The sequence below is a fragment of the Pagrus major genome, chromosome 14 (genome assembly GCF_040436345.1).
Source record: "Pagrus major chromosome 14, Pma_NU_1.0".
NCBI classification, from domain to species: Eukaryota; Metazoa; Chordata; class Actinopteri; order Spariformes; family Sparidae; genus Pagrus; species Pagrus major.
Genome location: NC_133228.1, coordinates 15,567,171 through 15,593,073, shown reverse-complemented (window position 1 = coordinate 15,593,073; position 25,903 = coordinate 15,567,171). Strand labels below are relative to the sequence as shown.

General features: G+C 43.1%; 1 protein-coding gene across 1 annotated transcript in view; it reads right to left on the bottom strand.

Moving 5' to 3' along the window:
* cacna1c (calcium channel, voltage-dependent, L type, alpha 1C subunit) overlaps positions 1-24,251 on the bottom strand; it is a 183,143-nt gene extending 158,892 nt beyond the window's left edge. Inside the window, exon 1 of the mRNA XM_073480377.1 lies at positions 24,194-24,251. Within this exon, the coding sequence (XP_073336478.1) occupies positions 24,194-24,251 (58 nt within the window). The remainder of the gene's footprint in view (positions 1-24,193) is intronic.
* Between the last annotated feature and the right edge of the window lie 1,652 nt (positions 24,252-25,903).

Here is a 25,903-nt window from a genome sequence, read left to right as displayed (position 1 = left end):
CTTCTTTTTTGGGGGTTTCTGAGGTCACCCTTGGGGACAGGGTGAGGACCTCTGACATCAACAAGAGCGTGACTTGGAGCTCAGGTGGTGCAGACATTTGATGCCTTCTGGATGCCACTCTGTTGAGGTATTCAGGCCAGGTCGAACTAAGCGAGACCTCAGGGCAGACCCATAACATACTGGAGGTATTGCATATCTTATGTGGCCAAGAAAGGCCCCAGGAGCCGCCAAAAAGAGCCGGAGGACACGGCTGGGGAGGAGGATGTGAGGATGACTGGATGCTTGCTTTGCCTGCTGCTACCGTGGCACAGACTCGGATAAGAAAATTAAAAGATTGATTATTCTACTGGCTCGATTATCACGCAAAGAATGCAATTTGGGCCCGCACTTACTCAACAGGCTGAATATTGACGACTGAATATCATCGGGGGGGACAGGAACATTTACCCAACAAATATTATATGCGGAAATCACTAAAAATGATGAACAGCACATGGAAATCCTTTTTTTTTTTTTCAGAATACCTGAATAATAAATGTGAGTTTAGGCTCCATTACTGGTGGGATTTCTGAAGCCAGTGGCAGACTGAGGATGTTTGCGGGGCAAGGGCATAAAAATTAAAAAAGGCTCCAGTTGTATGTGGTTGGACACCAGCATACAGAGAGATGTGATACATTCATACCCTAGAAAGCACGTTTTGTCCTCTGCAAGGGCACCCTAGAAGGGAACGTTATCACATTTTCTCCACCAGAAGGGCACCCTAGAGGGCACTTTACCATGTTTTATCTAGCATGAGGGCATCCAAGAGGGCACTATCGCTACATTTTTTCAAACATGGGTGCACAGGGGGGAGATTACCCCCCCGACACCCGAGGTGTCTAATTTAACTCCAGGACTACTGAAATTTCATTTCATTTCATACGTCTGATTCTAAATCTTCTCAAGCTTTTAACCTGAGCAGGTGGTCAACAATTCCTCAGAAGCCCCGAGAGAAAAAGCAACATAATTTTCCAAGTGAACTCCAGCCAACAACCCTCTCAAAGCAAGGATTTAAAGGTACCACATTGTAGAAAGTGAGACGTCTATTTCTTTTTTATTATGATTATTTTAAAGCAGGTCTAGGTGGTATATAAATAATGAAAGTGGCACAATGCTCAATACAGGGAGACAAGACTGTAAAGTATGAATCTCAGAATGAGCATAATATTGGACTACTTTTGACAGGGAGACTTGAAAACATAGTGAAATTACAGATCACACACCCACACACACCTCTCCAGGTGAACTAGTCAGAGCTGAATGTCACCTTGAGGAGCGAGCCAGCTATGGTGATTTGTAATGCACAACCAGGTCTGCCTGCATGACCACTTTCTATTAGCCCACCCCAAATTACATCCACTCTCACTTAATCATGTATTCAGCGCACACACATGCGGTCACATACACAAAAAGCTCATGTGCACACACACTTATACACGTTGGCATGGTAAACATATGGGCTCAAACGCTTCTACATGCACACACACACACACACACACACACACACACATATTGTTCAGTAACAATCGAACAGAGTTTTCTCATAATTAATGGATTAATCAAGGAGTAATGAGAGTGGAGTGGCTCCACACGGTGCTGATTAACACAGATGATGGAGGGGCATGGGGAAAACTCTGCGAGGGAGAAGCATCCATGTTTGATTCCTACAGTGAGCTGAGTTAGTGAGTGACAGTGTGAGTGTGTGTGTGTGTACGTGGGGTAACAATAATGGTAACATTGTCGCACAGAAGGAGAAACTAAGTTGTCTCGTGGCTTCCGTTTCCTTTTAATTAAATGTGTGCATGCATGTGTGTGTGTGTGTGTGTGTGTGTGTGTGTGTGTGTGTGTGTGTGTGTGTGTGTGTGTGTGTGTGTGTGTGTGTGTGTGTGTGTAATCACAGTGACTTTCTCTTCCCAATTATGGCTTTAATCCATCAGCTGGCTGTTGCTATGGCGTTCCTCTCTCCGCCCAATCAAAGACAAGCAAGGGAGCACGCTCAGAGAGGACAATCACGTAACAACTTCAGCAACGGTCTTTGATACGACGGACAAAAGGATGAAGGAAGTGTCGATTAAAGAAATCATAACTGACCACCAATTATGAAAAAGGGTGAAAAAAGTCAATACAAACAGGGGAGGATAAAAAAGTACACACTGCACACAGGCCTGCTACCACACAAGACATAAATAAACTGAATTGGATATTTTTCATACATGCAAATGGGTAAATACGCTGTGTGTTTTATTGTGCTTCAAGTTCCATATTTATAAATCATGTCTAAGAAGTGGGAATGAATCAAATTAGAGTAGCTCTACTTAACTGAATTGAAATAAATCCACATTTGAATATATTAATCACTCAGATATTCCATTCAAAACTTCATTTCTTAATTACACTAGACACTTTTAAAAATTATTATGTTTTGTTTGAGCGGTTTGTGCTCATTTGACTTAAACCAACACTTCTCCTTCTCTGTCAGGCTGCTTTTTTTTTTTTCATTTTTTCCATTTATCTAAGCAGGCAGGTCAATTAGGAGAAAAGTGTGATTTACCATGACTGCACCACTAACACAGCTGCTCGCACTGAACCCAGGAGGGAGCTGCATGACTGGGGGAAGCAGCATGTGTGTGTGTTTTTGTGTGTCTTTCTGTGTGTTTGTGTAGGGTGGACATCAAGTGGTGGGAGCAGTTTCTAATCCATATTGTGCTCCTACAGAGTCCCTCTAACGATGTCAGCATGTCTGACCGTGTCTTTCTGTCTGTTCCTCTCTTAAACAACAGGAGCCTTCAAAACCAAATCAAAGTGAAATACTATCATTAACTTTAGTGATTAATATAAGAGGAGACCTATTACGTTTTATGGTTAGGTTTAGGGTCCTGTGCATGTAAAAGCCCTTGACAGTTAAAAAGCCCAAAGCCTGCGCCAACAGGAGCTCCTCTCTCCCACAGAAAACACTGCTCCTGGAACGCCTCGTTAGTAGTCCCGCCATTAATTCTGAGACTTCGTGATGTCAGACTATGTCACCATGTCACACATTTGCATAACGTATGTCTATATTCACGGTAGAAATGGAGCTAACGGGAAGCTGAAAACACGACCGGAGACACGGTGAGCTTGCTGGCTCAGGCGTGTGTGCGCTGACCAATCAGAGTGGGGGGACCTTAAAGAGACAGGAGCTAAAGCAGAACATTTCATAGATTAAAATTATAAACCTGAAAATGAGCGTAATATGTCTCCTTTAACCAAAAAAAACGGACTTTCTTCTTCATTTGAGAAATGTACTATTTTTTTCTGAAGGTTCCAACAGTAGCAAAGGTTTATCTTTGTCTTATCTGCTTTAGTCAGTGTGAGAATTGAAAAAAAAAACACTGTGATGTCAGATATCTGGCTGCCATGGAAACATTCAGGATCTACCCATCACACACACACGCACACACACATTACACGGAGGGGAGGAGACAATATCAGCAACATCTGACCAATGAAAGCGTTCGCTCTGAGGTCACATGATTAACAGTTGGTGAAACATGACATTCATTACACAGAATGTCCTGTCATTTTGTGCTGCATGCTAAAGCACAGAACAGAAATCTTACTCTGTTCCAAGCATGTGAAAGTATACTGATATGTATATGTGTATATACACTCACTGGCCATATTATTAGGTACACCTGTACAATGTAATACAGTCCAAGCTCTGCCATGAATTCTACTTTTTTGAAGCTTGCAAAAATAAAAAGGTTATAATCCTACTTTAAGTTCATTAGTGAGGTAGTGTGAGGTGTGTCTCATGTATGTAAATAGTGTGGCCAAAATATTAGAAACACCTCTCAATATAATGCAGTTTGACATCACTGCAAATGACAACCACTGACTGAAACAACCACAATGATAAACATGTAGTCAAGTCTCTGATGGTGTCAATCAAAACTGGACATCATTGTTAACTTCTAAATCCCCAAATTTGGAGATAAATGGCACAAATCAACCAGCAAAGGTATAATATTTCCTGGACTGCCTTGAGTTCAGACTTTGCTGAGATGTGAACACATGTAGACACAGAATATATGAGCTATGCAATAAAAAATACATGACAAAGCTCTCACTGTAGCCCCAGAAATGTGTGGCATGTGAGCCTCCCCATGTAAACCTCAATACGAGAGAAGGAAACGGAGAAGATGACGGTGAGGGGGACGGCGCTCGAGTGGAGAGAGATGAAAGGAGAGTGTCATAAAGCGAGACAGCCAGAAGGAGAGACGGACACATTCGGAGCGTACCAGGTGTCCTGACCTTGTCTATTTCTTAGTGAGCGGTTTAGATGGAATACAGCTGTCTTTACTGAAGCTGACAACACGGAGCAGTACGCCAGCCCTGCTCACGGCATGGACAAAGTCACATTATGGATACGCTTATCAATAATGGAAAGTTTGAATACAACAAAAAAGAGTTAGACAAGTACAGGAGTACAGACTTTTTCCCCAAATGGAAAAAGAATGATTATATGCAAAGCAACCATAACAATTTAATCATTGTGTGACCTTTCACCTGCAGCTGGGAAGCTCTGCACTGTATCTGTCCTCGTAATGATCACTGTGGTGCAGCTCGGCGGCTCGGAGACTACATAAGGCAGCAGAGTGTCAGTGGAAAAGAACAGAGCAGAACTGCCTGTCTCCCCTCTCCTCTCCCTGTCTTACTTTCATAAGTGGATTTATCATTTCCAGGCCCTGACCTGTCCTCCCTGACAGGACAGCCCTGCCTTGACTCAGCCCTGCAAATTGCTCCTAACCCTGACCATGAAAAGTGATACTGAAGCAAACCTGACTTTGAACCCAGAATGTGCCGCGTATTCGCTCTGAAATTATGCCTTAATCAGGCGTGAATTCATCTGAAGAAGAGGAGTGTTGACTCTGTTGTGGGCAGCCTGATGTGTTTGTTTTCATGTGTTTCTCTTCTGACTCATTCACCTGCCTCCAGCGCACCAAATGAACACTGCTTTTGCTGTCCGGGCATTTCACACCTCCCGTTCACATCTATTTAAGCGGTGCAGCGGTGTCATTATCAAGTCCTTCTATTCTTGAATGCCCAAACGTGTGATAGCTCATTTCACACATCCCTGCCACCTTCTCTACCCTCCTTTTCCACCTTCTCCCTCTTCTTATCATTCTTTTCTTTTATCCCGTGGCCTCTCTCTGCCCTCCATTTCTTCATCCAGCCACTTTGGCCACCGCTGTGCTGTCCCTCTTCCTTCCCAAGCGCTGGCCCAATGAGCTGTCATGTTCCAATAAATGCCCTGTGTGTGTCTGTGTGTCTGTGTGTCATTGTGTGCGTTTGCGTGAGCTTGTGTGTCACGGGCAGTTGTAGGAAGCTTGGGTGATTAACTCTGATAGCCACCAGATGCCTGACTTTGAGGTACGGTCACACACACACACTGCATTACACACACACTGACTTTAACCCAGAAGACAGACAGAGACAGACAGCAGAGCAGCACTGAGACAAGGTGAGTGACAGCGACTGAGCGAAGGCAAAGGAGACTAAAAAAGGGAGTGACACATAAGGAAGACAGAGCGAGTGTAGGAGAAGAAGAGGTCCAACATGTGTGTACATTGTGTGCCAAAGTGCGCTGACTTTGTTCTTCATTAAAAGGCATTCCTCTGAGCTTGATTTTTGGTGAACAAACAACACATGAGTGAGGACAGATGACTGTCACGCTTCTCCAAAATGGCTGTGATGTGACCTCACATCAAAGCACTGATTGGCCAGATGTTGTTTCCTGTCTCAGAGGAAGAAAGAGATTATAATGAAGATATTTATTTACCTTAACTGAGAGGGCTGATTATTTGACTGTATTATATATATCTGCATGTGTGTGTGCTTGCATTTGTGTTTGTGTGTGTGTGTGTTCGTTGGAAGCCTTCTATCAGTCAGGCCTATCAGATTGGGCAGTCAACAAGCAGCTGGCTCAGACTGTGGGACTGGCTGTTGTTGCCTGTCTGAACTGCCAAACACCCAAAACCCTGGGCTCGCTTGTCACAACAACTGCTGTGGAAAAATCTCAATATTCAAGCCATATATCCCTCTTATGTAGTTAAAGCTTTGAGTTATGTTCAGCAGAGAGAGACGGATATAATGCACTTCGGAAAATGTGGCTATATTTAAGCAATACTACATTTCCAGCTAAATTAATGGATAACATTTAGAGTAGCGGCTAATAGTTGGATGTCTGTATATCACTGCTTGAATGCTGGAATACACATCCATCAAATTTAGCCAGCTGTGGTCTAAAATTGGAGCCATTTAAATAATTTAAGGCACTGTTTAAAACATGGGTCAGGGCCTCAAGTGCTTGTTTCTGGCAAGTCCTCCATATGTCAGAAATACTAGTATATTATATCTGACCAACAGCTTGAGTAAGTCACACACAAATTCTGAAACATTGCTGCATACAGCACATACACTCAAACACAACCTATGAACTGAAAATTCACTGTATTTGCTTCCTCTTCTTCAGGACTTCTTTTCATGGCCTCAAAGCACCACACTAGTCGCAGCTTATCGCAAATTATGAGCTCCTTTTAATGAGGCTGATTCCTAAAGTGAAAGTCGACCATATTTAGGCACACTCAATTTCAGATCCCATGGTGAGGGTGCTTCAAACACCATTGATTTTTCTTTTTTCTCTCTTGTTTCAGGTCCCAGCTCAAATCAGGAAACACCTCATGAACCAAGTTCCTCAACATCTGCTCTACAATCAGCCCTACTGTGCGGTGACACAACTACCTGCATCATTAACACTTGGCAACCCGCTGCCACGTGGAGATGTTAGCCCTGGCAATAATTAGCATTAGCATAAGTTAAATGTGGGAAAATTAAGATTTATTACACTGCGGCTACAATGGTCTTTTGCCAGCATGAGGAAAAAATGATATGAAATGATAAAGTGCTGTGAAATCTAAGTGGTCCTACTTAGAAACCAGATGCTATTCTGAGGGAACATTAGCATAGCAGCTATTTTGAGTATGTTACTAAAGACACAATAAACACTTTCTCATCTGGAAGGAAAGTATGGTCTTAAGTAATGGAGGGGCTCAAAGTTGGAGTCTCTTTTTAAAGGTGCAAGAATTTTAGTTTATAACATTAAAATATATATATATAATTATCAACAGAATGTGAAGAAATAGCAGGGTTTTTTTTTAACATTATGTCGAAGACGTCTATGTACTGTGTTGCAGAGATATCTATTGAAGTTAGCATGCTAGCCAGCTAGTCCCTGGCCAGTTTGTACCTCAAAAGGTGATTGTCTGTTACTAAACAACACCAACGCTCTCGTGCTCAGTGCAGGAGCTCTACTGAAGTTAGCATGCTAAACAGCTAGTCCTGGCCTGTCCTAAGCTCCTGTGTTAGCATTGCAAACACTAACACCGTGGTCCCTGAGCTTCCAGTCCAAACCACTAGTTGGACAGCTAACTTAGCTTACTAGCTCAACGGCAGCTACATTTAGTGGTTACTCTGGTGATTGATTGTTGAAGTATGATTTTGATAGGTGGCCAAATCTTACATATTACACCTTTAAGCACAGCTTTGTCACAATATAAAATTGAACATTGAACATAAAGAAACTTAAAGTTCCAGCACACTGCCAGCATTTATTCTGCCGACTGCGTTAACAGAATATCACACAAGTCTTTTGTGGGCAACACAACCCTTAATGGTCCCTTGAGAATCTCCCGACTGGAAGACATTAAGCATCTATTCACATGTATTTTCATCATACAGAGGTGAAATTGTCCTATTGTCATCACTGATACACACAAATATCTGTCATCTGTGCATATGAGAGACGCTGTATGTCCGTGTGCTTGTTGTACCTTTACGTGTGTGAGTGTGTGCAAGGTGACAAGAGGTGCTGAGGAGTGCGACATGGTTCCCTGTGTCAGTGTTAATAACCCAACCCTGGTAATTGGCATAGAATATTGATAGAGAGGAAAATGGCCCCAAGCAGATCTCTGCTTCATTAGTGAAGACTAGGGGGACAGAAACAGGAGAGAGAGGAGGGATGGGGGGTGGGGGCAGAGATTGCTGCTACCCACAGATGAGCAGGCAGAAAGAGAAGGGAGAAAAGGTGATCAGAAGCATGAGAAAGGATAGAGGATCATAGGAAATTGAGGGAGAAGTAAGTACTTTGAAATCATACAGTACGTGGGTCTGTAAAAGCTTTCACTAACCAAAGGATATTGACTGACTCAGTACATGAGTTACCATGAAACAGCTCCAGTAACAAATAGAAAAGCAGTTATGTCATTCTTGCAGCAATTCATTATATTTGACTGAGGTGACCCTTTAAAGGTCTGGACTGTGTTCTGGCTTCCACTTGAACAAGCTTTCAGGACATTACAATCACAATGAATCTCTTAGAAAAAACATCTTCCTCATCCTCCTCTCTCCTTCCCCATTTCTCTCTCTCCCTCGGTCCCTGCAGGAACATTGTGTTTGTTTAATCTGGCATCGCCATGGTTACCCGTCTGCCACGTTGAGGTAATGTCATTAATCATCAACTTTATCATGCTGCAACCCAGACGCATGCATGCACGCAGAGGACCGACTATGACATTTTACACCGTCCACTGCTGAAAACAGTGAAGGGGGCGACGTCTAAAGGTGTTAAACAGCAACAGTAAACAAGCTGAGATGTGTATTTAACATGGAAACATTTTTTTTCAATCGACTCGAAAATACAAACAGGAAAAAAACAAAGACAAAGTGCTTCTATTTTTATACTTTAGGTACATTTTCTTGATTATACTTACATACTTTTACGCTTGCTTTGATATGCCGGACCAAAGATCTTTAATTTTATTACAGCCTGACACCAGATGGAGCAGAGTTACTCCAGCTGCACCATATTTTATGCATTTACTGTCATTATGCCCATTTCATATAGTTGTGATCTGTTTATTATTTAAAATTTTCCTCAACACGATAACATTAAGGTAAATCTGTGTTTTCACATGCAAAATGAACACATCTTGCACATACTTGGCTTATTTCTCTTCTCCATCCCTTCATCCCCTCCTTTCATCCATCTTTCTCTCTCTTTATGAGCAATCTCTTTTGGTTGACATGACAACAGACGATGTCGCGCCTCCTGTTCTGATGACATCACTACAGGCGCCAAGCCAATCCCCAAAAAACCTATCATCTCCTCTCTCCCTCTCTCTCTCTCTCTCAGACATATTGATCTAGAATACAAATCACAGATGTGAAGAGGAGATGAGCTGGGGTAAAGGGTGGAGAGAAGAGATGAAAAAAAGGAAGAAGAAGAAGACGATAGCAGAGGAAGAGAGAGAGAGAGAAAGAGGAATAGCCACAGTTACATCTGAACTACCGCCACGCCTACTACCTCCGATCAGTCGGATGACATGGAGTGTATGTTCACTCTCATTTCCATACTGGGTGACTTTGGTATAAACCGCAGACACACACACATGCAGAATTGATTTTGTGCAAGGAGAAAGGCCTGCCATGCAGCCGTTTGGCATTCTGCGTGTGAGATTGAGGAGCTGAAAGACTTTCTTCAGTGTGTGTAACACAAAATATATGAATAGTAAATGGGCAAAACAACCTTATATGTGCATAGAAAAGAGAAAATGGAAAATGGAAAGGTATGTCATGTGGTTTAACACACACGCACAAACACATAACAGGAGTCTACAGTCATCCTAGTGGTGGGAGCGTATCTATCTTCCCAGGTTTCTTTTCTCCCATGGACGTATGTTCTCAAGGTCTAACGTTCCCAGGGTCCTGAGTTCCCAAGGTCCCTTTATTCCTAGTGTCCCATGATCAGGTGTATATGTTCCCAAGGTTCTATGTTCCCAGGGTCCTATGTCCCAGGTTTCTATGTTCCCATGGTCCTGTGTTCTCAAGTTTTAAAGTTCCTAAGGTCCTACGTCCCAGGGCCCTCTGTTCCCAGGGTCCTACGTACCCAGGGTTCTATGCTCCCAGCGTTCTATGTACCCAGGGTTGTATGTTCACAGGGTCCTATGCTTGTAGGGCCCTATGTCCCAGGGTCCTATGTTCCCAAGATCCTACATGCCCAGCATCCTATGCTCCCAGGTTTCTATACTCCAAAGGTTCTATGTTCCCAGGATCCTATGTTTGTAGAGCCCTATGTGCAAGGGTCCTAAGTCCCCAAGGTCCTACATTCCTATTAAAATAGTAATGAGTCCCTAGCTGTTCTATGAGGCTGTACTTAGACTCAGTGCTGATTTGAGATGAATGCTATAAGTAGAAGACTAACATGCTAACAATGACAACGCTAACTTACTGATGTTTACCAGGCGATTTCTTCCAGGTTACCAAGTATATGGGCATATACACAGTTGACCTGATTATGGTGCTGAAAGAAAAGTAAGAGGGCCGCCACACATCCTCTGGGAGCCATGAATATCTGTACCAAATTTCTTGCCAATCCATCTCATAGTTGTTGAGATATTTTAGTCTGAATATAAGGTCAGGACTGACTGCTCGAGAAACATTTGCACACAAAAGCTACTCTAAATAGTTAAACCAGCCATTTAAAACCCCCTCCTCTTTCTGGAGCTAGTTATAGACGCAGCTCTGGAGATGGAAACACACACACGCACACACACGCTGTAAAAGGAGTCCTGTAACAAGCCTGTTTTAGCCATTATGATTCCAGAGTGTGAAAGTGAGTCTGGTCTTTTGGGAAGTGGACTGCTCTATACAGACATACACACTAACTCTTTCTCTCCATCACACACACAACCATACAGTGTGGTCTGCTGGGAAGTGGTCCATGGAGCACACACATCAAGACTGGCCTAGATAGATGGGATGGCAGGGGACACACACACACACACATATACACACACACCAGCCTCTTCTCTTTCACACACACAGACAGTCAAGGACACTCTCATGGCCTATATAGTTGGGTCATTTCATACCGGAACACCTTACCCTTGTCTTAATAAGAAAAGAGGGATGGTGGGAAGAGATAAGAGGAACGAGGCGAAACAGGAAATACACACACAATTTGAAAATTTCGAGGAAGGAAAGCGAGGAGGAATGAATCCATAAAATAAAACAGAAAAAAGGCCGTCAGAGAGTGAAAGAAGAAGGGAAAGCGACAGGAATTTAGCTGGATTTTGTTTTATGTTTTTTGACTCGCCTCCTAACCTTAGTTTCATCCTCTCAAGTCCAGCCTCAGTCACTATGGTAACGACTGATGAAAAGAGCAGAATGCAACAGAAACGCAGACAGACTGGACTGAACAACAGAAATAAACAAACAGAACAAGACGAAACAGAAAAAAGGGGCAGAAACATAAATGTGAAATAGCGCATGGATCATATACCCGCTGTTACCCAGCTACATATTTGATGGCGCTTGTGTATGGATGCTATTACAGTAACCAATGCATCTCAATCAAGTTAATGACAGGTCACACTCTTCGAACACAACAACATCATCCGAACATTAACATAAACCTCCCATAAATAATGCACAGTGGACATATGACCAACATGAACAAACACAACCCCCTAAACACAAGACACAATGCACAATCCAAACAAGGCAAAAACTACATCTGCACCAAACACTGTAAATTTAACGTTCCCAGGTGCCTATGTTCTCAGGGTTCTGTGTTCCCAAAGTCCTACGTTCCCAGAATACTAAGCTCCCAATACCCTATGTTCCCTGGGCTTGTGTTCCCTAGGTCCTATGTTCCCAGGAACCTAAGTTCCCAGGGCCGTAAGTTCCCAGGATCCTATGTTCCCAGGGTTCCATGTTCCCAAGTTCCTATGTTCCCAGGATACTAAGTTCCCAGGATACTAAGTTCCCAAGGTACTATGCTCGCAGAGTCCTATGTTTCTAGGAACCACAAAACAAATCCAAACAAGTCCATCAGTACCAAACACTGTAGATTCTAACCAGTTCATAGACTACTAGTCTCAAATCCATGTAGTAATGAGTCTGATGAATTTATCAATCATAATTTATTTTTCTCCTCCTATTCCATTCTTAGAAAGATAATCAGAAAATCCCAAAAACATTTTCAAAACAGTGCTCACCATTCCCAATACCTCTCAAACCTCATCCTCAATCTAATCTATCATGTTTGTCATGAGGAGTATTACATGGTGATTTCATTAGGGTTATTAAGGCTTTTAACTGAAAGCCAAGTCACATTGACAGACAGTCTTGTATCAGGCAGGGAGCGTCTCATAAAAGCTGTTATAAAACTAAATTATGGGAACTTAAGGATACATTGTCTTTGGAGTTTAAATTAAATTAACTAAGCACAAGAAGTCTTGATAGTTTCATCCTGCTTGGCTGATTTTGACCATTGTTTTTTAAATCTGTTGCCTATAAGGCCCCCAGCTTTATGAAAGAGCACTACTAAATTAAACTTGAGCATGTCATGTTGCTCCACATTACATGGTTTGTCATAAGATCTGGCGACCTGCGAGATGAACAGAAGGATTCAATATCAAACAAAAGCATTATAGCATCCCACAAGGAATTATTACTTCTTCATCAATGTCTTACATGAAAGTACAGGCCTGCTATAAATGGAAACGTCTATTTGTGATCAGAAATGATTAGAACACAGCATTTCTAAAGCAGCCATTGAAATTATGTCTATATTTTTGCTATATTTTGCACTTCAAGATTTTCATCCAGTGCCAATGTTCAATGGCAATCCAGGTAAACTATATGTAGCAAGGTGGATGGTAAAAACTGTCCTTCTATCTCTTATTCTGAAGTGCTACTTAACCTTTTCCTGTCTGGGTGTATAAAAAGGAAAACTAACAGAAAGTGCTCTTTGCTCCAGGCTACTCACCAGGCTTTTGTTACCCATGATTCTTAGCTGCAAGAAGTGATTTGACAGCTATCGGCCCAAGACACGCACACAGAAGGAAGTGCTCAAACAAATGCACATTCACACACACCCAGAGGCAGAAACACACACACACACACACACACACACACACAAACAGACAAACACACAGAGCCACATCACTCCACTCTCAGTTTAATCTATCTTTCCTGGGTGCTGCAGGGTGACGCTCACAGCAGAGGTGTGTGTGTGTGTGTGCGCGCGTGTGTGTAGTAGGCCTATGGCGACAGACCACCTTCTCTGTAGTGCAGCTATCCATCCATGACGAGCCCACCAGAGGCCCGACTAACAAGGCTGCTGGAACCAAGAGCCTGATAGAAACACATGACTGTACATCCTTTGTGCTCTGAACCTCACTTCCTGTGAGACAAAAGTGCTTTAAAAAGACAGGAGCAAGGTTCTGCAACATATGTACGCTTACTCGTAAGCAAGGAAGCGCTTACAGCATGGTTTCTTCAGGGAGAAAGCAAAAATACTTTTACATCTACAAATACAAGCTGCGGAAAAGACGCAGCATTTTCAAACCACTTGAATGTTTCGTACGATCAGTAGCAGTTTGTTAATAAGAAACCTTATTCCATATGTTTAATTTTTTTTAAAATCCCTACTGGGACAAAAGGATACAAATATAAGGTCTTCAGGAACTGTAAAGCACTCATGCATGCATGCTGTTCATAAAATAGAAAGAAGACACACTTGGAGCATCGGGATCTGTAATCATCTGCTCGACAGGTAAGAGCCACACGTAGCTGTCAGGGTTCATTTCCTCTTAAAGAGACAGCTCAGTGTTTATTACAGAAACATATATGTGCGTGCACAGACACACACACACACACACACACATCTACCCTGTTGTGAAGAAGTTCCTGCACAGAGCCCGAGGGTGACTAACGTTCCTCTCCATCTGCACCTTTGCTCCCTCTCTTTCTCTCTACCTCTTCACACTCTGAAATTAACCTCATGAAAAATACATTTGGAGACATGTTTCATGTCTGGCGGATCTGCTGGTGCATATACTGTACTGTACACGATCAGTGTGTATGTGAGGGGATTAGAGCCACTAATGAGGACAGGGGTTTCATCATTCCTGCAGCTCACACAGTTGTGGGCAATGGGCAAGGCTGCTCTTATAGATATAGTTAGGGTGATACATCCTGTGTGAGTGTGTATGTGTCAGTGGGTGTAAACTATCGACAATCCATGCTTGTGCAGTGAAGTGTAACGCAGGTCGAAGTTGTAGTTAAACTTGCGAGAATGGGAGAAGTTCAGTACGTGACAGAAAAATGTGGTCGAGGCAACATGTCATGTATTTCTATGATGTTAAATCAGACTACGGCAGACTTAAAAATGAAGATGACTAACTTCATTTTCTGCCACATTTGGAGCACTTTTATTTTGTAGGGATACAGTTAATTTAAATGGTTGAACAAATATAGATAAAGATTAAGATAAAGATAATGCTCAGGTACGACAAACCCGTGTCTGTTTGTTGGCTGGTTGGTTTACGAGCAGGATTACACAAAAACTACTCAACGGATTCCCACAAAACTTGGATAGAAGATGGATCTCGGCCCAGAATAAACCCCATTAACTTTTGGTGCGGATCCAGATAAAAGAACGGATCCAGGACATTTTTTCTCACTGTCTTTAACTTTGTGAGATAGGGCGTTTACAGACATTTTCATTAATTTCTCAGGGAGAAATGGATGAATCTTGATGAAAATAATCAGGCATATTTAGGTGGCTATTTAGGTCTATGGCTGAGAACAATTCGATGTGGATCTGGCGAGCTCAAATTATAGTTAAGCAGTTGTGGATGGTTTCAATTTTAGAGTGGTACAGAGCCTTATAGTTTGATATTGGATTAGCCTTGATTGAATGAAAGGGGACTTATCGGCCTTGGCAGAGGTTCTAGTTGTTATGTATTTTCCCTGCATTCATTCATGCTGGCAAGAAAATCAATTAGAAGACTCTTGAAACTCACTTGAGTTGTGTAATCCATCTCAGTCAACACCAAGTCTGCATTTATTTGTGTCAAAGTTATTGTTAGGGCACTTACAGCTGCTACACAGTGCGACAAACATTTACTTTGACTAAAAATAACACAAATCTGATGCTCAGTGCGATGGAACACAAATCTATAGCAATTTCACAAGTGAAATAATTCATATTATACAAATATGAACAGAGCTTGATCAGTCCTCTGCATTTTTAAATCGCTGTCAATTTCAGGTGTCAAACAGAGTCAGAGTGCTTCTTTGGAGAGTGAGCACCTGAGTGATGAATGAAAGACAACTTCTGACAAATCGACACGTGTCAAGCTTGTTGAGCGCCATCAATACTAAAATGACGTGTCTCGGGCGGACAGTGGACTCACAGCGTAGCTTTGGTGGTGCTGCGGAAAGAAAACATCTCCATCATCTTTGATGCATGTTATCCCCTCCCATATGTCCTTCCGGTGTAATTATTCGGACTCGGCTGGTTGAGATTCACTGCTATCAAGATTCGCTGTTACATAACTGATGAGAGACAAGTATTCAGAACTTTTTGTACAGCCACACACACCCAACTCTCTTAAAATGAAGCATGATTCATTCATTCTTTCTCTTACTCTCTATTGTACTACAGGCCACAATGTCCCTGCCAAATAACAGCGATAATGCTTTCTTTTTTATGGTCAAAGTCACATTTGAATAGCAGCTTTTGTACTGGGGGCACCGGTGCTGAAGACAAGAAAAGAAATCATGTATTCACATTGTACCACAGCCTCAGAACTTCAAAACTACTTAAACACAGTCACATACAATATACATGGAGTCAGAATTTGACCCTAACCTAGTTTGGTAACAAAGACTCACATGGTTGAGCATTTCACATAAAGAAACAAAAGAAAGTGGATTTATATAAGGCTATGATGTACACGCATCCCAAACACTTGTATTGCCTACACAGTTTTAGGATGCCTACGATATACGATGTTAACTTCAGCTCTTTCTGCATATGGAACACTAGACAAGTAGTTCTTCTAAGTGCTGGGAGTTGTGGGTTGTCCACTTTGTGCTGTGCAGTGTTTTCCAGCATTGAGCTTACAGTCCGAATCCTCCGTTGGGACAGTAAATGCTGTTTTGTATCATGCTTTTCTGTGGTTAGATCTACTCCAAATGCTCTGCGCTGGTACAGTAAATGCAGGCTGATTAAATCATAGAGGAAAAGGAAACACGGTCTCACTGAGTGATAAACCGTCAAATGAACGGCTAGCTGAGTGATGGAGAGAGGGGGAAAGAGTGAGAAAAGAATGAGAGGGATGAGTAAAGACGATTTGTGAGAGACGGCGAGAGGAGAAAGGCAAGAGAGGACAAGAAGGTAGAGACAGAGGGGAGGAGCGCATGAATAATATAGACTGCTTTCTAATCTTGTCTCTCGTCATCCCTCAGCCTCTCCTGTAACTTGGGAAATGTATAAACATGCACACAGTTGCGCCTAGGATTACTTTAATGTTGGAGAATAAGACAGCCTCTAAACACACATGGAGCGCTCCTCAGGGAGTTCATGTGAAACATGTCAACAACATGTAAGACTAACATTTAATGAGTCTCTGTAGATCCATGGAAGAGGGTAAGTTTGCTTTCAGAAGTGAAAGACTCACAGAAAAACACACAGATAATATGTTAAAGCTATCTCTATATGAATTACATAAAATCCTATTTATAACTAGTTATATACTGTAGCAGGCAACATCTAAGCTGAGAAACCACCCGCTCAAACACAAAACATATCTAAAAGCTGAAGAGTGTACCGTCTTTGATAGCCTGAAAGCTGCGTCCACATTCACAGCTAACGTTAGCACGCCACCAGTTTGTGTGTGTTAATTGAAGACATCTTGTTATATTGTAGAATCTACAATGTTTAAGATGGGGCTAAATCCTAGCTGCTTATTAGGGAATGTTATAATTACACATAGTCAGCTTTCGGTCAAAATATACATAAGATGAACAATGTCCCAAAAAAACACATAAAGATAGCCTGAGAGGTGAAACTCAGGGCAAAAAAGGCCAGTTACTCGTGCACATACAGCTTATTGCGTAACCTAATGGTAGTAATTGGAAGCGATCCACCACAGGTTACCAATAGTTTAATCAAATCAAAGCTCTTCTCATGTAGATCATGGCTTCTGGGCAGTAAGAAGAAACTGTTGACAGAGATTTTTAGCGACTAAACAAAACTGAAACTTAATATTTTGATGATTTAATGATTCTACCCTAAACACTTTTTTTCAGCAGTGATCTTCAGAGGACTTTTAGGCCCTCTGGCACTTAAATATCAATTTCATACTCAAAACAGCGACATATAATTCAAGGGTTACCTAAGGTGAACGATGAGAGACAGAGAATAAGAGGTGAAGAGAGTATGAGGTAGCGAATGAAAGGGAGCGAGGGAGTATAAAAGAGGATGCTACAGGTCTGGAGTCATTATTTCCACTGGTGGCTTCAGCCAGATCAATAGACGAGGAGCGTGCACGAGTGTGTGTGTGTGTGTCTATGTGTTAGAGAGGTAGGACACATAAGCACATGTCCGAACTGAACGGAGATTGGACACGCACTCAAAGACGGAGGCAGCCAAGCAGGCACAATGCATATGGGCAGGTGGCCAATTGCAACTGCATACACTCCCTCTCTCTCTCTCTCTCGCTCACACACATACACACACAGTGCTGCCGGTGTTGGCGTATTGTCCCACCAGAAATGAAGACTGAGGCCCAATAGCACTAAGAGCAGAGGACAGCCTCTGGATAGATTTCCAATACGCAACCAGAGGCTTAAGCAAGACAGAGTCACGGATAATCCTCCCTCCTTCTCCTCCTCTTCCTGTGCTCCCTCACTTCTTTTCTCACTATCCCATTGGCACTTCCCTCTGTCTCTATTCTTTCGCTCCTTTCATCCTTTTATTCCTCTCTCTTACAGGTCCCTCTCTTCTCTCCACTGGCTGCCTCTATTTGCCCCTCTGTTTCCTCGCCAGCTTGTCTTTTGACTCTGTCCCTCTTGTCCGTCTCCACACCTCACCGTTTCCTCTACTCCCTCCGTCTCTGCTTTAAAACAATCTATCATTCTGTTCCCTTTTTCCTCCCTCAGTCCACCCCTCCGCTCCCCTCCATGTGTCTTATTAGTCCCTCAGATGGTGTTTTACGTTAAAGAGCAGCTGTTGTTGAGTCACATCCTTAAGTTGAAGCCATGACACACTCTGAGGCACTGACACAAACTTCTTCAATGCTTCTGCCGCCACAGCTGCTACAACCTGGTTGTGACTAACACAAATGCAGTAGCCTCGCTAATATATTCTGATATTAAATGTACAGTATAGTACAAAAGGACTGACAAAGTAAGCCAGTGTTTCACAGGCTTCTTTCCTTACGACCCATTAAAACAAAGCAATATCTACTTAGTTACTTTTTTGGTCTAATTCAATCGAAATTAAACCTGCAAGAACGGATCTTTGGTCATTTTGTGGGAGTGGAAACACAGCACTACTAACAACTACTAAGTTGATGTGGCGAACTGTCAGCTTGCCTTTTTATACATCCAGCAGTCATTGAGTAAAATAAGCATTCATTTCTAATCTCTGACCTTTGACACCTGGTGAATGACAGTCCAATAGTCTCTTTTAGCTCTGTTTTGGTCTCCACCAACTCATGTGGGAAAATATCTGGCTTTTCAACTGCTGAATGCTCAAATAGCTAATCGCTGACTTTGTCTGTCTGTTGTTTGGTGCTGGGCAGGTAAGGCACAGTGGGTTTACTGAACTTTTTTGATGAAAACAGCTGTCTGCTATGGCAAAAAATGAGGCCGATGTGAACAAAAGCTGGGTAATAACTCCTCACTATGAGCAGCCCCTTTTACAAACAATCATGTGATTGATTGTGGGCTCAGTGGGCAGCAGCAGTGGGCTGTGGTTGAATACATTTTTAGAGATGGCAAAGTTGAGATAGAGCACGAAGGTCAAGACTCACATGCAACAATTTTGTCCTATTGCTTCTGCTTTTCTGCCACGACACTAAATTATTAAAGGGGATGACATCCTCCGTCCATGGCAACGGACAATCACTGAAAAGAGACACTATGTTTTCTCTCTTACTCACAGGCATGGACACAAACAAGCTAACAGAAATGGACAGACGTGCATGCCTGTGTGTAAGCAAATGCAAGTTCATTTGGCTGGCTTTTGTTTGGCGAGTGAGGGGGGGAGTAAAGGGGGGGGGGTATTGTTTGATCAAAATAGGTCATGTTTGACTGCAACACACTAACAAGGTGGGTTCTCTTTTGTTGGATATATAACAAAGTCTGTCATTGTTTGTGTTTGCTGCCCAAAATGTCAATCTCAAAATCGTTAACGAATCGAGTTGTTTCTTTGAATGCCAAGGTCTTGAAGAGAAGGACAGTCGCAGAAAACAAGATTTGATTACAAAAAGGCTTTGGACCCAAATTAAGTTACCTCACTGTTATAATGTCTGAGCTAAAACTGGCAAGAAAACAAGTCTAAGAGACCGCATTGTGTGTATCCCATGTAAACAATTAAGGGACAGGTCAAGGAGTACAATTATGGTGAAAAAAATAGCTCATCAGTGTAACATACACAGACCTAGGCAACATGATTAGACAGAAATGTCAGGTTTTTCTTATTATTTTGGAAAGAAAACCTCCAAAGCTGTAGCCATATCACACGACACCGTCTGACAAATTCTATCCAGTGCTCCGTTGCTGGCTCCTCCACCTTGCCGGGAATCGAATCCAACCTGATATTGAGCAACAACTGGATTGAGTAACGATAGATTGGTGCTTAATTGCCCAGATTTCCATCTCTGTCAAGCACACTGATAGATGTCTTAGCTCGCTTAGCTATTTCTCTGCCCCTGTGGATTCTAATTAAAACACAGTTGAAAGAAAGGCCAGATTAGTTGTTGCCGTTATTTGGAGAAGGCAACAACTTTGCCACCTGCAGTTTGCCACCTGTTTTGACAAAAAAATATTGGATTCTCTTCATTTTAAAACAAAACTAAGTCTACCTCAACGTCCAGCTAAAGAAAGTACTTTTTTTTCTGTGCTCTTGAAAAGTTGCTTGTCTGAGCATAGAAAAACCTCCACAGACACATAACCTGGCAACAGCTCGGTGTGAGAGACTGCATACAAAAGCGAGCACATCGGTGGCTGTTGCAGCGTGTCTTTTGAGGCGACTTCAATGGAATCAATGAGCATATCAAGTCAAGTCATTAGAGTGGGGTGATTTGGCAGGTGGCCAACACTCCAGTGTAACCATCGGAAACCAATTAATATCCTTAACGGAGGTATCATGCCTCTGGCACAACGCCCACAGGGAGAATCAACTCACTGATTACACTGCTGAAAACTGCTGCCGTAATGAGTGTGTATGTGTGCGTGTGCGTCCCAGAACATTTACCCGCTCTACATGTAATAACATGAGATGCCACAGGTGTGTGTTTTGTTTCAGCAGAGCCACACCACGTGTACAGGAAGTAATGACAAGTCTGTTAGCCAGGTTGTGGAAGACAGGTACACTTTATTTATTTGGTTTCTTTTTTTAAAAAAAGATTGTGTAGACGCATTATTATGTATAATTGGTTTGTTCAGTGCAATCATGTGTAACATCAACTCTGTTTGAATTACAGAGCGGCTGTAAGGAAGAAAATATAATACGAATGACAAAGCTGGAACTGTAACATAAAGCCTCAGAATACAAAATATCTTCTCTGTTTTTATATGTGGGCAGAACTTTTTCCCTGAATCCCTCACAGAGGAATTTGTGTTTTCTTTAGCCTCCATTGACAAGAGAGAAGAGAGAGGTCGGGGTCAGCTACAGAGCAGCAGCTAAGGAGTTGGTGAGGCTTCATTGTCTTGGCAATTGAGTTAAAATTGAACTTTTGAAACTTTTGGTCAGAGGATGGTCTCTCTAATAGCGACTGTACACAATAGCGTGCTTTCATCTTACATCTGCAGGAAACCACTGCCCTTAACAAACACACAAAAAACAATAATATAAGTCAATTTAACATGTATAATACGCTAATTATATACAACCCTGATTCCAAAAAAAAGTTGGGAAGCTGTCTATAACAATCCTTTTTTATATAAACTGCATTGAAAATAGCACAAAGACAACATGTTTCATTGTTTTTTGTAAATATATGCTTATTCTGAATTTGATGCCAGCAGCACTTTTTAAACAAGTTGGGACAGGGGCAGCAAAAGACTGGGAAAGTTTCTCAAAAAACACAGCTTTAACAAAAATTATGCTGCATTCACATGATCCTCGCATGTTCCAGTTTGTTGAGTTGGGAAATCGTTCTTCTGACTTCAGTTTGTCAGAATGTGGGAGCAACATGGACGCTATAAAGAGGTTGTTTTGCATTTTATCACTCAGAGTGTTTAAACTACACGTTGACAGCTGTTTCCAGTACTTGAAAGACAAGTAAGGGCAAAGGAAACAATACAATGACTGTACAACACATGACTTTGGTTAAAGTTTCTTACCATCAACCCAATGTTATTTTGGGTTAACTTTCTAGTTGGAAAGTTGTTGCTCTGACTTGAGGGGGCGTTCACATGAATTTCCCAGTCAGAAATTAGTTTTCCAGATCATTATGACACCACATGAGCGCACTAAATGATGGTACACATATGACGCTGAAGCATGGCGGACTAAAGTAAACATTGGGTTGAAGGTAAGAAACTTTTACCAAAGTTATGCATTGTAAATCAAGTTGTAGCTCATATGTTAACAGGTATGTTTGACTGTAACCATCAACGAGCAAGTGATAAAATGCAAAACAACTACTTTTTGGCATTCCATGTTGCTCCCACATGCCGACTTGACGCACACCGAAGTCGGAAGAACAGCTTCCCAACTTGGGAAGTGGGACGGTCCTCATTACTACATGGGCCTGGGAACACTTTGTGAAACTGTTGTCTGTAAACACAGTTATGTTTCACACAGCGTCTAGACTTTTCTGTAATGAGGATTGTAAGATCCAACTGAATTCTTGCAAGAATTGGTGATCTTGTATAAATTAGAGCTTTTTTCCCCTTATGTCACACTCCTTATCAGCTACCAACTTGTACTGCAACACATGAGAACAATCACTGGAGCCGTGCAGGATTCAAACACTGATGCACTGGTGTCAATGTCTGCCTTTGTAGCTCTCTGTAGCTGTCATGTAGCTGTCAATAGACCAATGAATAATGAACTGTCCGTGGTGCTGAAACCACCACCCAAGTGGACTTCAGCCTGAAGACAAATGTGCTACAAATCTCACTTTAACTGGGCCTCGACTGTGCTTATGTCACACCGATAAGAAAGGAGTTAAAAAGCTTATTCGGACATGATTTTCTATCAGCTTGAGAACGTTAATCAAATAGTTACTTTAGTCAGGTCTGATCACTCAGGCCAACACTGTGCTTCAAACTTCATGTTTTGCTGTACTGCACCTGAAATACCTTTCATTTATAGACTTTTGGAGCAGAATGTCACTGATCATCATATTCTAACCTTGATCAGGATCGTATGCTTTTGCGATGAAGAGCTAATGAAGGATCTACCTCTGTCTTACTGGATATACAGCCAAGGTTGTGATCTCATACTTCTTTGGACAACTTAGACTGAGAGGCTCTTTCTTGATAATAGATAAAGATTACATCATGGCAACCACCTGCCCTTCATGATGATGCCATCCTGTCTGAGCTGCTCATCAGCTGCCTGTGTGAACGCGACGGCAGCATTCAACCTGCGATTAGTTGCAAACTGTTGGTGAATGTGCCTCGCTGCGACACAGACGCACGCACACATACACACATACATACACACATATCCACCGCCACCCCTCTCCTCATCCCCTGTTGCTATGGAACCTGTCGCCAAGGCAGAGAGGTATGTGGTTGTGATGGAAGCTTGTGGACGAAAAGGCAGACGGACGACGATGATGGTGATGATGGCGGTGATGATAGTGATCGGATAAATAGCCCCTTCGCTGAATTACAAGGTCCGGCCGGCCATAAAGCAGCGCATCGCTGGGCTTTTTGCTCTCTGCAACGTGGGTGGAAGGAGCGACGCGTAATACTGCGCAATGCAAACAGACCCTTTCCTCACCGTAAAACAAACCACAGCCCCGGGATCTGATTCACTCTTTGTTGGCTTTTTTATTATCTAATAAAACACTTCAAAAGTCGTCACGTTGAACTTCGCGTCGTGTCTTCTTTTTTTTTTCTTGTCTTTTTTTTGTGCGCACTGTCCTCCGCTGCCTTCCCCCCCTAAAATAGCACATCATCAACCCAATTCTCAGCAGGCAAGTAAGTCCTGCAGGCCCTCCTACTGCCACCTGTCATCTCTATGCGATTCCTCTCGAGCGCGCCGCGATCAAGGAGCCCTGCGGACACGAGAAGTTGGATTAAAACGTGACAAATACGACTATTGATTATAGGAGATGGGTGGGATCGATGGTGATCGAGTGCGCGTATCGGTGGGCGCTGCTCAGTTCTCAGCCAACAAAACGTAGGCCAGCAACGTGCAGTTGAGTTTATCCCCAGGACGGGAAGCCTTGGGGAGGCGAGATGTGCCAAATAACGCGCGCAGACACGCGTTTGCTGCCATTTTTTTCCCTAAACAATAATGCCGCCCGCCTACAACTGCCTGTTGGCTAAATGCGACCACAGCCCACCCATTGTGCCACAGTTCTCCGGTGGACAGGCCTGTCAAAAACCCACAAGTGTGAACTGAACCAAGCGAGAGAAGAAAATAAAAAGAAAGGGCCTCGTCCATTATCTGTACCTGCAGCCGTGCTGCGTGATTACGGCACAAGTTCACTTGCTGCACATAAACTGCACACGGCGGGGGAGGGAGGAGGGAGGAAGAGGAGGGAAAGGAAGGAGGGAGGGGGGGAGCGATCAAATAAACAAACTGCACACAGAGGGAGAAAGTGGAGGAAAGAGATCTGTCCATCTGTTGAAAACGAGGAGAAGAGCTAACACCCCTTTCCCTTTTTTCTCCCCTCTACCTCCCCTCCCTCCTCCTCCTCCTCCCCCTTCCCCATCCCATCCCCATTTCGAGATCATCATACCTCTCTTACTCCCCTCCCCTCTCTCATGCACAGTTACAAGATGTTTGCCAGTTATAAATAAAATAAATAAATACATTTCCAAAAAAAAAAAAAAAAAGACACCAACGTACCTTGATGGTTCTCAAGGGTGTCCTCCGGGATGTACATGTTTTTGCTTTCATTTACCATAAATGTAGTCCGGCGTTATCCCTATGGGTGAATGGAAGAGAGAGAGCGAGAGAGAGAGAGAGAAGGAGGGAGAGAGGAGAAAAAAAAGCTGGAGAGGAGGAGGGAAAAATAACAAGAGGAAGAAAAAAAAAGCCCCCCAAAAATAAAGAAATTAAAAAAGGGGGAGAAAAAGAAGAGAGAACTGTCTGACACGGACAGTTTTTGGGGTATTCCGTTATTCTTATTTATGGGGAGGGTTTCTTCGGATGGAGTGAATATTACCTAATCCCCATGATGGAGGTGAAGGCGAGAAAAAAGAGAGAGCTTTCGGCGGAACCGGTTGGGAAAACGCACCGGTGCATCTCTCGGTACATCCGGGCCCTAGGCGAGAAACATGAGACCAGCACCGCGTTCAATTCAATTCACACCTCGCTCGCTCCGTCTCTCTTTCTCTCTCTTTCTCTCTCTCTCTCTTTCTCTCTCTCTCTTTCTCTATCCTTCCTCCCCTCTCCCCCTTGTTGGTTCTTCAAAAAAGAAAGAGAAAGAAAGGTTTCAAAAAGGTTACAAAGCACGGGCGCTGTCAGTGGCGGTCGCAATGGAAGTGCGCAAAAGACGCATTCGTGCGCATCTTCAGCAGCGTGTCAAAATGTGAGGTGATGAAGAAGAGGAGGTGGTGGAGGTGGTGGTGGTGGTGGAGGAAGAGAGGGAGGAGGAAGAGGAGAGGAGAAAATTTAGGAAATGAGAAGAGAAGTGTAAATATTCCATCACGGGTAGCACGGGGTTAAATCTCCCAATGGGTTGTCGGTTATTCCACGTATCTACAGCGGCAGAGTCCCCCCAAAAAACACAAGCCAGGCCGTCCTGTCTCATCCGGAGACGGGCTTCTCTGTCCTGATCCAGTCCATGGTGGTCCGGCGGTGTGTCTGTCACTCAGTCAGTCCGTGTGCCTGTCTCTCTGTGCGGCTGTCTGTCTGTCTGTCTGCCTGCCTGTGTCTCACTGATCGGGAGTTAGAGCTCTCTCTTCTCTCTGCCTCTGCTGCCCCTGCAGCTCAGCTCTGCAGTGATACCGAGAGAGAGAGAGAGAGAGAGAGAGAGAGAGAGAGAGAGAGAGAGAGGTAGCCCCCCTCCCTCCTCGTGCATGTAGACGCTTTGACTGTTTCCAGATGTGTGTGTGTGTCTGTGTGTGTGTGTGTGTGTGCCAGAGAGAAAGAAGGAGGGAGACTGTATAGGCAACAGTGGAGTGGAGAGCTGGCTGGCGGCTGGTATCCAGATGATGGTGATGGAGATGATGAAGACAAAACATGGTGATGGTGACGATGATGATGATGATGCTGTTAAAGTGTGTGCGTGTGTGTGTCTGTGTGTGTGGAAGAAGAGGAGAGCTATCAACATCTTAAAAGGAGCAGAAGGGCAAACACAAGACATAAAAAGAGAGGAAAAGGTGAGCAAAACTGACAGAAGATAGAGAGCCAGTAGAAGGAGAAAGTGTGTGTGTGTGTGTGTGTGTGTGTGTGTGTGTGTGTGTGTGTGTGTGTGTGTGTGTGTCTGTGTGCGTGTGTCTGTGTGTGTGTGAAGAGGGATAATGATCAGCACTCTCGAGGCTTTCATAGACTCTAATTTCTGCAGGAAGAAACAGAGATCGGAGATGTCGTACCTACGTCTGATTTGCCCAC